Below are 14,897 nucleotides of genomic sequence, written 5' to 3'. Positions count from 1 at the left end.
GCATCTTTTTATTTTGTTCTGTTTTCTTCTTTCTTAAAAGCATAAATCTGAGACAGAAAGCAAGTTTACAAACACTCTCCCAAACAAAATACACGGGAAGGGACACGACGTCATTGTTAATAGTCCTTTTGGCAATATAACTTACTCGGTCCTGATTTCCATTTCTAGCAGTAAAAATTCGTATTTGACAAATCTCAGATCACTTTCTAATAACAGCCCATAGGAAAAAAGAACACTTAACGGTTTGCTCTCTTAACTCCCCCTCTGTTTTCTTCTTACAACACGAAGGATCAAGAGGGGCTCGCTTCCACATGAGATTGCGTGAGTTAGCAGGTAAAACAGCTGCCACCACCTTCAGGCTTCAGTCCTTCAGGTGTTGCAGCTTCCATTTATGCTCATAAAAAGCAATTTTTCTCTGCTTGACACCTTCCCTCGCGCTACAATCTTCCTCGGGAAAATAATAAATTACTGTTTGTTTCTTATCGGAAGGGGAGGAGAGATTTAGTAATAATGCAAGTAATAATTAATAATAAATACGAACTGAAAAGATTTTTGTGTACTCTTGGTATGCCATTGCACAATCCAAGACCAAGAGACGGTGAGATATACGAGTGGTCTAAACTAAAAAAATGCGCATGCATTTCTTTTCCTTCTTCTCCATCAGCCAGCCCATCACATACACACAGACAGAGAGGGAGAGAGAGAGAGAGAGAGAGAGAGAGAGAGAGAGAGAGAGAGAGAGAGGGAGTTAGATGTAGTGTAGATAATGGGTTTGGCGTGTTCAGGTGGGTGTGGGACTGCTCAGACCAACCACTACAAGAAAACACAATTGAAGGCAAAGTGGGGAAAGAGGTAGGAAAACGAAATCCCAAAACCACAGCTGTGATCTCATGTCCTTATGTGTGGGAGAGCCTTTCTCTCCCCTGCGTTTCTGTGGTTTTTCTGGTTTCTTTGGGGGGTTTGGGTTTGGGTCCTTTTCTATTTTTTCGCTCTTTCAGTCCCCCTACTCTGTCTATAATTAGTTTTCAATATTCATCGCTTGGGGGCTCACTGACCGAGGCTGAGGTTCTTCCGTTTTCAGGGGTACTTTTCGTTCCTTCTAAATCTTTTAGGCTTCTGCAATACTCCTTTGTCCATCGACGTTCCATTGTCTCAACTACAGAGGGGACGAAGATAGACAGAGCTCCTATGGGCGTTATAGTGGCATTCAATTCCTCATCCTCAGCTCTCTCCCATAACTCACTCGATCTTGTCACAAGCACGCACCCATGATTACACAGTTGGTCACACTCTCTTGCAGCTCTCCACGTCCCATATCTCCTTGTTAAAAGGATATCTCAACAAGCGATACTCTTTTATCCTCCTCTCCTTTTGTCTTTCATTCAATTCAATCGGTCAGAATTCAGAAATGGGTTGTAGTCATAATTGCGCTTCTAGCCACAGATATCGTCATCTTCTCATTTCCCTGCTCTTTTTCCTGGTTTCGACCTCGACCCAGTTGAGATTCATGGTTGAAGGTTGGTAGGTGGCTCTCAAAATGTTGAAACAACATCTAGGCCTCATTTTGTGCAAATCGAAGTTTTAACAGTTACCACACTTTTGTATTAATTGCAGGCAGAGCGATTTTTATTCCGGTTGAAGGTACCAAGGTGAATTGATCATCGATAGATGTCCCATCTTTTCTTGTTTTCTTCCTATTGTTGAATTGTTTGAATTGTTATTAACAATGGCGGGGCTTCTCTATTTATCATTTACTGTAATACAGATGAGCAGTGAAGAGAAGGCGAGTGTTAGAGCTCAGATTGGATCAAGGCCTCCAAGATGCGAGAGGAGGTGCAGTTCGTGTGGACACTGCGAAGCAGTTCAGGTTCCAGTAGCCCCGCAATACAGAAGTAGTACCAGTAGACATTCCTCAAAGGACTACACCATAGCAGCCTCTTCCAGGCGGGAAGATAGCTCCAACTACAAGCCCATGAGTTGGAAGTGCAAATGCGGGGACATGATATTCAATCCTTGATTGAATGTACAAGTTTGGAGGAGAAGACCCAGTTGATGAATTGTGGATATCAAAACTCGAAAGGACAACGATACGCCTGATGATGAACCTTCTTGCTCCTAGCTTGTCTTAGAATTGTTTTCTTTTTTTCTTATACATATATATTTCTCCTTTCTTTCTCCTTAGTCTGGTTATCTCTTGGAGGATAACTTTATTTCTGTAGGATTTTCTCCCTCTCTTTTGTATCATCACCCTGTAATAAAAGCTTTCTTTCTAATACCTGTTTAGCTTTCAACAAAGCCTTCGGATCTCCTCCTATACTGTTTCCCCCCGCATTTTTCTTGCAATTTCATAAGGGCGTGACAGGTGTCTCTCAGTTGCTGGAGTGGACCGAATGGTGTACATATATAATCATATATATATACTCAGGCATGAGAATACACGTGTACTGGGATACTTTGTCACGGACAAAAACAGTAACAGCCATGCATGCTTTGCTATGTGAGAGGTGAGAAAACTTTGGCAGTTGGGAGGAATTCGGATACAGTGCCAACAATGTTCCAACCAACCACTGCAGCCGTACATAAGGAACATCTCCCCCCTTGAATTGAATTACAAGGAGATGTTCCTAACTTCCTACCGTGAGGTTACATAGGCCAGTAGGGACATATATATTTCATGGCTGAAGCGCAAATGTGAACTCCAGATTAATTATCTTGTCTCAGAATGGTTGTGGAGCATATATATTTCATGGCTGAGGTGGGGTGTTATTATAAGCCCTTAACACAGCCATATAACATGGCCATCAAGTGCAACTAATCCACATTCCCTACGGTAAAGCCTTTTGTTTGTCTCCATTTCTTCAAAGAAAAAAAAAGCGGCCATTAATGGCAGAGGAGAACAAAGAATCAAAGCCTTCATAAAAGAACCAAAAGCCATCCTCATTTTAAAAACCAGTTAAGAGCAGTGATTGTCCCCTTGCAAAGCCATCTGTCTTGTGGGCGGAATTCACTGTGTTTCATCACTTCTTTGTTTTAGTAGAACAACAAAGGTCTAGGTAAAAGCTAAATTGATTTTCCATTGGAGGTTTTTTTTTCCTGATAACAATGAAGCAAATTTTCCATTGGAGTTTTTTTCTGATAATAAGGAAGCAAATTTTTCATTGGAGTTTTTTTTTCTGATAACAAGGAAGCAAAATTTTCATTGGAGTTTTTTTTTTTTTTCTGATAACAAGGAAGCAAATTTTCAATTGGAGTTTTTTGCAATAGAAGATGATCCTAGAAATAGAAAAGTGATATTAATTAATTAAATTATGTTGTAATTCTTATTATTTCATTGGGTTCAAGTGGGTTTTGTACTGTTGCTAGTTTTGGTTTCAAAGATGGCTTGGAAGGTGAGAGATGTAATGGGTTGGAAATTTGATTAATCAATCAAAATGGAGCAAACTCCGTACAAGGAAAATGAAACTTGTCTGAAGAACCATACATCCGTTTGCTCTTTTAATAAGATGATATTCGGTTCCATTGCCAAGATATCAAATAGCTACAAGCTCGAAAGTAAGATGGTTCCAACCCTCCATCATCAGAGCTTGAGACTAGCCGAGCTCAAAAGTTAAAAGAGTAGTGGTGAATTCTGTTGCAAGGTACCCAAGAAATGATCAACGGTTGCTGTGCTCATCACGTTTCTATATATTTATACTGTACTTATTTATATTTATACTCTCTCCAAACTGAGCCCCAGGTGTGATTGTGATAGGCAAATTTGGTGGAGAGAGAGGGCCATTGTAATGCCTTGTGGATGTTTTCATTCTGTTTGCTTTTAACCATCATCAAAGGATGGGACTTTTTGTACGCATCCGTCAAATCCTTCAAATCAGACGTGACTGCTGCCTGTCAAATCTTTCCAATATCTTGTTTGTTTGTTCTCGTGTATGTTCTGCTGTCTAAACATCTAGCTCAATTGAATTCTATATGCATTACAAATCAATGTTTTTGAACCGTGGTTGAAGTAGATGGTCGGATCGTTCTGCCTGGAAATCGTTTAGACTAATGGTTCTGTTATTGGGTCAAAACCCGTTGATTTTGTCAGAAAACTGTTGACTTGGGCTATTGAATCGTTGACTCGTTTAATTCAACCAACGATTTGCAATATAAAATTGCTAAGAGAACTCAGATGATTCAGATTTGAGGTCCAGTCTGAAACATGAACTGAAATCTAGGATGTAGCACAAAGAGAAGAAGAAGAAGATGAAGAAGAAGAAGAATACATGAACTGAAATCTGGGAACTCAGATCTCAGATCACTGATGAGCATCTAATCATCCTCATTCTTCCCTCCTTCTCTCTAGCTTTCTTAGCCGACATCTCTTATGAGGTTTGTATATTAGGGCAAATCTCATATAAACATTTGCCCTTATATGCAAACCGTTTGAACTGTTCGACCTGGACAGTTGACCCGCTGACCCATAAATCAATAGCTAGAACGATTCGATTTCCAACATGATTTTTAAAACCTTGGTAAAAATTCAACCGGTTCAACTCAACTACTCGTTACACCATCAAATGATCAAATTACTATAATTCGAAAAGTTGATCGAATCATCATTAGTTGAACATTTTGGTTGTTTGGCGAGCTGCGAAATCGATGATGAATTTTCACATTAGTAAATAAATTGATGGGTCTCACTGTAAAAAGGTGAAATCTCATGCATTGATTTTATAGCCCACTAAACAGCCAAAGCGTTCTTATTAAATCTTGAGGTAACTGGGGCGGGCTAGGGTCACTTTCGGTGCTCTTTGAAGATGGTTTTCAGGTAGGGGCTTCAAACTTTATGATAGGGGTACTCATTTTCAGGGTTTATATTTAATCTAAACGAAAACAACTCTAACATGATTTGTGTCTGCACATCTCATATATATTATATGCACATTTCCCCCATAAACTTTACATGTATTGAAGATGTTATTAATATGCAATTGGATGTACACAGTTTTTGAAATGGTTTTGTAGGTTGGAGATCCCAACTCTCATTTTCAACTTTATATTATATGATACTATATATTATATTATTATACATAATTTCTACATTTATATAAATTATAAAATATATTATATAAGCCTAACTTTTAAAGTCACCTATTAAACAAGGGTTCGACTATCATATTAGAAAGATATCAAACCGAAAAAATATCTATCCAATGATTTCCATCAACCGGTATGGTATTTTATAAAAATTTCACCCGGGGGCCGGGTATGGTGTCTTTCCGGCAGCATAGATTTTCCCATTACTGAAAAGATTCTAAATAGGAAGAAAGCTTATAGATTCAAGCAACAGCGACGTAGTAAGTACATGTGTCTGAGCTTATATATATACAACTTGTCTGCATATAGCATAGCATATTCAGGTTTCTGATTGGGACCTATCTTATGTCCAATCCCTTTGCCAGATTAAAATGGTTTCGAACCGTGTGTTTACACTACTCCTCTGACAAATACACCTCTTGGTGAGGAGTTGCAGCTGACCATCCTACTAGACTGTCCCAGTTTGGAACAACAACGTTAACCTGTAACCTGGTAATTGGTTGCACTACACACACTCAAAGCAGCAATTACCAATTGATTACTCCTCTCAAGCTCTATATATATATATATATATATATATATCTTTCATGGATCCTACTTTGTTTGGATAAGTAAGCATTTCTCATATTCTTATTGGAAAAAGAAGCTAGATAGAACATATCAGATAGAGAAAGTGAATGCAAGCAACTACTTAATTGGGATAAATCAACCAGACCTTCAGGGTTTCACAAATAACTAAAACCCTTTTCACTAATTTTTACCCCAGCTTCAGAAATTGAATTTGTTTTTCTATTTCATGAAATCCTTACTATTTATTGCTTAAAGAAATAGTTCTTCTCCCCAAAATGGTCATTGAAGAATGTTAAGGGTAATGAGAACCAAGAGTCCTCTGGAGATCCAAATCTATCCTCCTAGGATAATCTCTATCCTAATCCTACTATAACTCATCTATCTTGTGATTATCCTCTTGTCTGTACAATCTCTCAATTCTTGTAGAACTCCACTCTAATGTAAACATCCCATCTATAAATACCATACGCCTGATAGTATCACAAACACCATCGACATTATTCTTCAATTATTTTCTTGTTTTTTCAGTTCTTCTATTTTCCTAACTTGGTATCAGAGCTATGGCTCACAACGGTGTGCACTCAGCAGCAAGCTCAAGCACAGGAAGCTCCAATCAGTTCATGAGTTCTGTGTTGGGAACACCAGTGATCAACGTCCCCAACATCTCTCAATCGCGTGCACTCAAAACGGTGTGCACTCAGCTAAGTCACGACAACTACTTACCTTGGCGGGCGTAGATGATTCTAGTCCTTAGAACTCACAAGTTGTTGGGCCTCGTAGAAGGAACCATGCAAGCTCCTCCAACCCACATCGATGGCCCTAATGGACAAAGAGTGATGAACCCAAAATATGATAACTAGGTGCAGCTAGATCAACTTGTGCTCGGGTGAATCATCTCTTCTCTCACTAAGAGTGTGGTGACTGAAGTGATCGGCTTAACCACATCAGCCAAAGTCTAGAAGGCCTTATTTGCCACCTACTCCACCATCTCAAGGTCGAGAGCCCTCCATCTGAAACGACGGCTGCAAAACATCAAAAAAGGGTCAGAATCAATAACTGAGTATGTCAAAAGAGCCAAGGTAATTGCCGACAGTCTAGCAGCTACTTCTGAACCGGTAGGCAAAGAAAACCTTATATTGTGCATTCTTTTTGGACTTGGGATTGAGTATGAGTCCATAGTCACTATGATCACCAATAGGACTGATTTTGATTTTCTTACTATTAATGATATATTGGGACTTCTCTTAAATCATGAGGCATGGTTGGAACAACACAACCAGCCCCGCCACTAATAACCCTCATTCAGCAAATTTTGTTGCACATGACAAAAATAAAAATAATTGGAACTCCAAAAATACAAACCGCAGAGGTGGTTCTGCTCCCAGTAATGGTAGAGGTCACAGTAGTGGTCGCAACCATGGTGATTATCCTAATCAGTATAATGGCGGTAGAAATAATGGTGGTGGCTGTTGGAAAGGTAATTTTTCCCAAATCATCTACTACGTCTGCAACAAACCAAGCCATGATGCTTTTACCTGTAGGAGGCATTATGACTTATCGTATCAAGGAGAACAACAGACTCCCCCAGACACTGTTGCGTATCACACAAGTGTTGGGAATGAAGTTGATCCCATGTGGTATCTAGATTCTGGCGTCACTCATCATCTCACTCCAGATGTAGACAATCTACAGAATCGGTCCGAGTACATGGGTTTGGATCAGGTTGCAATTGGTAATGGATCAGGCTTACAAATTTTACATTCCAGATCTTCATCATTGACACATAATAATCATACATTTGCTCTCAACTCTATTTATCATGTTCCACACATCACCAAGAATCTGCTTTCTGTGAGCAAGTTTACTAAAGATAATGATATTTATCTTGAGTTCCATCGTGATTTCTTTCTTGTGAATGATTATACGGGGAGAGTTCTCATCAGAGGAACCAATAGAGATGGACTATATCAATTTCCTAGAGGGACTCAAGTCAACAATAAAGCAATTGCCTTCGTTGGAGAATGCACTACCTTTTCAGGATGGCATCAATGACTAGGTCATGCTACATTCAAAGTAGTGAGTCAGGTTATCTCCAAATTTGGTTTACCTTGTCAGAGTCGTACTAGTAGTATTGTGTGTGAGTCATGTCAAATGGGTAAGAATCATGGATAGCATCTTCCAATTTCACAATTTACTACAACACATCCTTTAGAAGTCGTTTATTCTAATGTATGGAGACTAGCCCCAACTATTTCTATTACAGGTTTCAAATATTATGTTATTTTTGTGGATAGTTTTTCAAAATTTACTTGGTTGTACCCACTCAAAAAGAAATCTGAAGTTATGGATGCTTTTCTAAGCTTCAAACGGCATGTGGAATGTTTGCTGCCCACAAAAATAAAAATCTTTCAATCTGACTAGGGAGGGGAATTTTGCTCTCTCTCACAGTATCTCGACACTGAAGGGATTCATCACCAACTAGCGTGCCCACACACTCATGAACAAAATGGTACAGTTGAAAGGAAGCACCGACACATTGTTGAGTCCGCCTTATCTCTACTGGCTTCCGCCTCTCTCTTGTTTTCCTTCTTGACTGACGCCGCACATATGGCAGTGTACCTGATCGATCGTCTTCCCACTCTGACACTTTGTAATCGTTCTCCATATGAGGTACTGTTTCAAAGAACCCCAGATTACACATTTCTCAAAATTTTTTGGTTGTGCCTGTTATCCTCTTCTTCGACCCTATAATCGCCACAAGTTTGAATTTTGGTCACAATAGTGTATTTTTTTGGGATATAGTATAGCTCATAACGGTTACAGGTGTTGGCGTCCTACCAGTGGACATGAATACATCAGTCGGCATTTCATCTTTGATGAATCTCGGTTTCCTGGTATGCAACTCTCCCCAATTAACCAATATAGTACTGATCGTACCAGTCTTCTTCAGGTACCTCCATCGATCCAGTTACAAGTCCATCAAACCTACAAGTCGCAGCTCCACCACCACTTGGCCTCTCTTCTTCATCCGGTGATGTCTCCTCTCCCTCATCAGATTGCCAACGACCACCCTCGGTGCCTTCAAAGACCCCCGCTACTCCTACTCCATCAATTGAGTCTACTCCCAGCGATGTTCCATCATCTGTCTCTGAGCCGCCTCGTCGAACCAGACTAATTCAAGAGCTTCTTGATGCTACTCCTGTTGCACCTCCGCCTCCACAACGAACTCATACCATGGTCACCAAATCGATGAGCTCCACTGCATCTCTTGCGACGGCCACTACCAGGTATCCTATTCTGGCAGCCCTTCTTGTTGATATCACACCGGAGCAGTGTGAACCAGTCACATACTCTAGTGCGGCCAAGCATCCACTCTGGCAGCATGCTATGCAACAGGAATACTGAGCTCTCATGGACAATGCTACTTGGGAATTTGTTTTGTATCATCCCAGTATGAATGTAATCGGCACAAAATGGATTTACAAAATCAAACGTAAATCCAATGGCTCTATTGAATGTCACAAAGTTTGCCTAGTGGCGCAAGGTTTTAGACAAGTACCAGGTCTTGACTTTTCTAATACCTTCAATCCTGTGGTTAAACCAATTACAATCCGTACAGTCATTGCCTTGGCTATCTCCTTTGGGTGGAATATCCGACAGCTCAATGTTAACAATGCCTTTCTGAATGGATTTGTTTTTGAGGACATCTATGTACGGAAACCTAAGGGATTTGAAGATCCTTCGAAGCCCACTCATGTCTGTAAACTTCGCAAAGCATTATATGGACTGCGACAAGCTCCACAAGCTTGGTTCTCTCGACTGAGTTATGCTCTCCTTAGTCTTGGTTTTTACTGCTCCTAGGCTGATCCATCCTTATTCATATATAGAGAGAGTAAGGTCTCCATATTTATTTTGGTTTATGTTGATGACATCTTAATCACTGGATTAAGATGTCGGAGTTCCTATCACCTCCTACTAACTTAACCGTCGGAGTTTTTACCTGGGGATAACTCCTCGGGCCTCTGACTTATGTTTCCTTGATCATAGGTCTTGAAGCGCGGCTTCGTCCTTGTAGCTCAGCCCCACCCTTCCAGCAAGGACTATCTGATTGCCCTCCTCGGTTCATGCACCACCTCGGATTGAGCAGCATCACCTTCCTTTCCCTACATTTTCCTTCAAACCAAACATAGCCTTAAAGTTGCAAGATTCTTCTTAAGAGGTAAGCGTAAAGAAAAAACGAACAAGCCCAGAGTCTTCTTCCTCAAGAGTCCAAGGAAATAAGGAACAACCAATCAGAAGTAGACACGTCAATTATTACTAAGTTTTGTTACATGTCTAGTTTTTTAACAGATAGATAAGGGCAATGAATTCGTGTAATCTACCAAATGGACGGTTATGATGACCTAGTTGATTGATTTCACTTTTGATTTAAAACCGTGTAGAATCACGCGAAGAGGGAGATAGCTAAAGAGGAAAATTAAAAAATTAAAATAAAAGGGAAAATTCTCGATTAGTACCCTATACTTTGGGTCTAGTTTCACTTTGGTCCCCAAACTTTAAAATGCAACAATTCAATATCCAAACTTTCAAAACATGACAATCCATTACATGTTGTTAACTAGCTATTAACCAGCTATTAAGTGGCATTTGAAAAAGACATAAATGCCCTTCAAGTGTCATCTAATTTTCTTTACCAGCTATCCAAACATTGACAAAAAATTAACCGTCTCAAATCCTTGTCTCTTCTATTCAAGAAAGTTGGGGTTACCAGAATGCCCACTCAAAGGTGACCCCAACTTTCTTGAATGAAAAAGGCAAAGGTTTAGGACTGTTAATTTTTTGTAAACGTTTAGATGATTGATAAAGAAAATGAAATCACACTTGAAGGGCATTTGTCTTTTTTAAATGTTACTTAAGGGCTGATTAACAGCCAGTTAACGACAAGTTCTAGATTATCACATTTTAAAAGTTTGGATACTGAATTATCGCATTTTAAAGTTTTGCCACCCAAGTGACACTAGAACCAAATTAAGGAATTTTTTAGAAAAAAAAAAAAAAAAAAAAAAAAACGAGTAGAATGCACGTGAGCGAGAAGACGCAAATAGGTCGTGGATGATCGAGAATAGAGAGAAAGAAGTAGCCATTAGGTAAATAATGCGAAATAAATTTTAGATTAGAGCAACTGACCTCAGGTCCTTCAACCATCATTAGTCGGGGGAACTTATTGCCCAAAAAATAAAACATTTAGCCGGGGCCTGGGGAAAAGATAACATGCCGGCCGCACAGTCACTGTGTTGGTGTAGTAGCTGTTGAAGTAAGGCCTATGTTTCAATACTTCCTATCTTCTGCTTGTTTCTTTCTCTTCTCTCCCTCTCGTTGTCAGATCTGATCTGAGAAACTGAGAAAAGTGGAAGGAAAGCCTCTCCCAACGCACACGCGTGCCCTTTGCACTTCCTAACTGCCACTCGCTCACTTGTACAAAACCCTTGTGAAAGGCGCAAACTTTTCCCGTTACTACTTGAGATCTGCCGCCTCGCTTTCTTCAGGTTCGTTTCTCTTTCTCTTTCTCTTCCCCGATGATTTTGGATCTACAATTCTTCTTCTTTTCTCTCTCTCTCTTTTTATACTAGGTTTTGTTTGGTGTTCTTCTATGTTCTGTTTCTTAGCTTTTCCACAAGCATTCCTGTAACAGAGACTGTGGAGATCTTGTATGTTTGTATATTTGATGCCCTTTGCTTTATGTAAAGATGCGACAGTTCGAAATAGGGAAAACAGCTTGTTGTTTTTGTGGGAGTTGTTAAATTCAGGGGCTGTGGTTCAGTATGTTTTGGTTGAGAACCAGTTGGGTTTTGGGGCTTTGATCTTGGGGTCCCAGTCCCATCCAAATTTTCTTTACAAGATGGGTTTACTTTCCTCAACTTAAATATGTGATTTTTTTAGTCGGTTGCTTAGTCCCAGCATTAACTGAATCTGGGTTTTGGTTTGTAAAAGCGCATTTCGTTACAGATCGTCTTTGATCATTGAATACTAGAGATACTGAAGAAACCGTAATTTGTTTTCGTTCTGTTATTGGTTTTATCCATCTCCTATTTAGTTCAGCTCTTCAAGGAAAACGGCTGCTACTCTAGCTTAAATTATGCGTTTCTTTTTAGATCGAGTTGTGGATTGATTGAAGAATGTTTTCTTCATTCTGTCTCACATTATGCATTCTTTATTTGTTATTTGCCGTCTATAAGAGTCCTTTTTTCTGGGAACTAATGCACTCAAATCCCCAGGCATTCTTGATTTGTTATATTTGCTGCTGATTTCACTTATTCTTAAACAACAACCAGCTTGTGGTTCTGGTTCATTTTGCAGCATCTGTGGTTTTCATATCTTCTTTGTTTTATGAAATCAAATTTATAGTTGGTTATGGCTAATGGTAGTGTTTTGCCTTGTCGGAGTCCTTTATTGCGATTCCTCATCAATATTGCACTTTTTTTCTATGATATCTCTATCTCGTTCAACCTTTTTAGGAGGGTACTTAGTTTGAGATATTTCTCATCTTTTATATCATTCCTTGATTCTCTTGTGCCAATTATACACGTTTGGTTTTGTTAGGTTTTGGTGCATTCCATTAATATTGGGAGGAGAAGTGTTAGTTGGAGTTTACTGAAATCAATCATGTTCAGGCAATCGCCTAGTAGAAACCAAAGGTCCAAAGGCTTCAAGGTAAAGCATGCTCTTCAGATATGCTTATTGCTTGGAGTTTGCATATGGTTGCTTTACCAAGTCAAACACTCCCATGACAAAAAGAAGGCATTTGATGAGAGCACTGCTAGAATCTCAGAAAATGTAGAGATTGGACATGGAATCTTAAAACTGGGGAGGAAGGACCTCAATCCACACCTGGAAAGGCCAGGTTTTGAGATTCAGCATGGCAATGAAGAAGCAAGTGAAGAAGAAAACAAGCCTGAAGAGGAAGAAGAAGAAGAAGAAGATGAAAACAAACCTGAGGAGACCGAGGATGAAGGCAGAGGGGGTGGAGATGATGAAATAGATGAACATGATCAAGAAAAAGCCGAAGAGGAAGCTGAACGAGGGGAGGATTTTATTGATGAAGAGGAGAAGGATAGGGAAGAAAAAGAGAATGAAGATCATATTGACAATTCAGGTTCAATGGAGGATCAGGATCATGATGGAAGCGATAGGAATACTCAAGAAGCACGGGAGGAGAATTACAAGGGGGATGATGCTTCCAGTGCCGTTGTACGAGATACCCAACTTATAATCTCTGAAACTGAAAATGGAGGTTCTGAAGGCTCAAATGAGGAAGAGAAAGTGGAGAAGACAGAAATGCAAGAGAAGGAGCAGGAAAATAAAACTGATACACAGGAAGAGCAAGTGCAGAACACAGAAATACACGAGACAGAACAGGAAGATAAACCTGAAGGCACACAGGAAGCTGCTGCTGCTGATCAAAATGACTCAGGTTCGAAGGAAAGAGGTGAAACCATTGAAGGTGACCTTCATGTGAATTCTACCACCAATGAGGAGAAGAGCGCTGAGATTACTGTGTCTGTATCAGAGAATGTGTCTCAACCTAATTCAACAACCACAGAACCTAATGATCAACCAGAAGCAAACAACAACACGTCTGAGGGTGCAAAAAGTCCAGCTTCAGTCATGCAGGGTGGTGAAGATATTATTAAGGAGTTGACTGAAGATCAAAATACAACTGCAGACAGTGGAACCGTAAATGGAGATGGCTCCAACCTGCAGGACCTTGTACTGCAACAAGTTGACAACTCTAATATAAGTGTCGGAACAAACACAACAAATCAAAGTGCTGATGTAACCATGGAAGAATCCAGAGATGCTTCTGGTGCTCAAGAGCGTGCTGTGCCGGAAGAAGAGGTTATTAAGTCCAACACAACTGCTGGAGCAGAGGATGGCTCTGGATCTTCAGGTGAGAGTGAGAAAACTGAGACAAATGGTGCAACAGAGGAAGCAGAGGATAGTTCTGTGTCTTCAACTACAAATGAGAATACAAATGGAGCTCAAAGTGAACATGGGGATTCTTCCATTCCACAAGAAGAGAAAGAGGCTCGTACAGATCTTGGTACCTTGCCAGAGATTGAAACTGAAGGAAAAAATAGTGAAGTAGCAGCAGAGTAAAAGCTCTGACAAAACAATTACAAGCCTTATCTCTCTCGATACATTGCTCGTAATATAATTTTCCCACTTCTGTTTTTCTTCTTTAATTTGGTTGCTAGGTAAATAATCAACTGTAATTTTCTTGTTTGTTTCTGCTCTGTCATGCAATATTGTCAAAGTTGGCAGAGAAAAAAATATTGGCAGATTGAGAAGTAAGGTATGTAATTCTGTAATTGATTTAAATTTCCCATGAGATGTTGTTTCTCATCAAACATGCATTGTTGCTTTACCGGGTGGATGAATCAACTCTTAAGAGGTTTTAGCTTAGAAGTTGGAACATGGTAAATACATGTATCATACACTTATTTCTAGATTTTGAATAAGAATGTAAAAATCGGCACATTTTTCTTAAGTATGAAATATGTGAGTTGTACATGGAAATCTATACTAGTGAATATATCTAAGGATGTTGTGAATTCCTTATGACTGAAGTTGAATGGACTACTGTACCCTTGAATAATTTATTATTTGATCATTTAATCCACTAAAAAACAGTAACAAGTCATCCTATACTGCATTGCTTAAACATTCGAACCATAGACTTTGTTTTCTTTTTCATTTATCATGAGTGATATATGAGATTAAGTAGAGCCATTACTCTCGATACGAGAACAAGAACGATGGATGGACAAGATAATAATTTCTCTTATGTCCAAATTCAGCAGGCTACAACTCTATTTATAGTAGAGCTAATTATAATTGGGATACAATAGGGAGACAAGGTCGGTGACCTAAAGAGAATATAAGAAGGAAAGAAAAAGAGATAAGAAACTAGGATATGTACAACTAATTATCTCCTAGAAGTAAGGAGATGTAGAGAATACGCTAACATCCACCCTCAAACTCAAGATGGTAATGTATCAGTTATCTGGAATTTGCCAACGAGAGCACGAAAGTGAAGAGGATAATGAGTTTTGGTAAATATATCTACAGACTGATCCTGGGAAGGGACAGGAATAAGGCGAACAGTATCTTCGAGCACATGTTGACGAATAAAGTGACAATCAGTCTCAATATGCTTAGTGCGCTCATGAAAGACATCATTGTGGGCAATC

At 39.5% G+C, this 14,897-nt stretch overlaps 2 protein-coding genes across 2 annotated transcripts; both read left to right on the top strand.

The window, feature by feature from the left end:
- Positions 1 to 354: 354 nt before the first annotated feature.
- Positions 355 to 2,340, top strand: LOC104591184 (EPIDERMAL PATTERNING FACTOR-like protein 2). The gene is made up of 3 exons (XM_010249973.2): positions 355 to 1,517; positions 1,615 to 1,649; positions 1,766 to 2,340. Exons 1-3 carry the CDS (start codon positions 1,409 to 1,411, stop codon positions 2,015 to 2,017), a joined length of 396 nt encoding a protein of 131 aa, XP_010248275.1. The 5' UTR covers positions 355 to 1,408; the 3' UTR covers positions 2,018 to 2,340.
- An 8,706-nt stretch (positions 2,341 to 11,046) lies between these two features.
- Positions 11,047 to 14,054, top strand: LOC104591177 (uncharacterized). The gene is made up of 2 exons (XM_010249965.3): positions 11,047 to 11,192; positions 12,247 to 14,054. The coding sequence occupies exon 2, from the start codon at positions 12,310 to 12,312 to the stop codon at positions 13,801 to 13,803; it is 1,494 nt and encodes a 497-aa protein (XP_010248267.1). The 5' UTR covers positions 11,047 to 11,192; positions 12,247 to 12,309; the 3' UTR covers positions 13,804 to 14,054.
- The last annotated feature ends 843 nt before the right edge of the window (positions 14,055 to 14,897 follow it).

This window comes from Nelumbo nucifera, chromosome 6 (genome assembly GCF_055504915.1).
Source record: "Nelumbo nucifera cultivar China Antique chromosome 6, China Antique-T2T, whole genome shotgun sequence".
Classification (NCBI taxonomy): Eukaryota; Viridiplantae; Streptophyta; class Magnoliopsida; order Proteales; family Nelumbonaceae; genus Nelumbo; species Nelumbo nucifera.
Note: the sequence above shows the minus strand (reverse complement) of the source record. Positions and strands in the feature narration are given on the sequence as shown.

Coding starts and splice junctions, on each gene's coding strand:
- LOC104591184 (XM_010249973.2), top strand. CDS start 1,409: ATGGGTTGTAGTCATAATTGCGCTTCTAGCCACAGATATCGTCATCTT. Junction 1,518..1,614: donor GTTGAGATTCATGGTTGAAG/GTTGGTAGGTGG, acceptor TATTAATTGCAG/GCAGAGCGATTTTTATTCCG. Junction 1,650..1,765: donor TTCCGGTTGAAGGTACCAAG/GTGAATTGATCA, acceptor ACTGTAATACAG/ATGAGCAGTGAAGAGAAGGC.
- LOC104591177 (XM_010249965.3), top strand. CDS start 12,310: ATGTTCAGGCAATCGCCTAGTAGAAACCAAAGGTCCAAAGGCTTCAAG.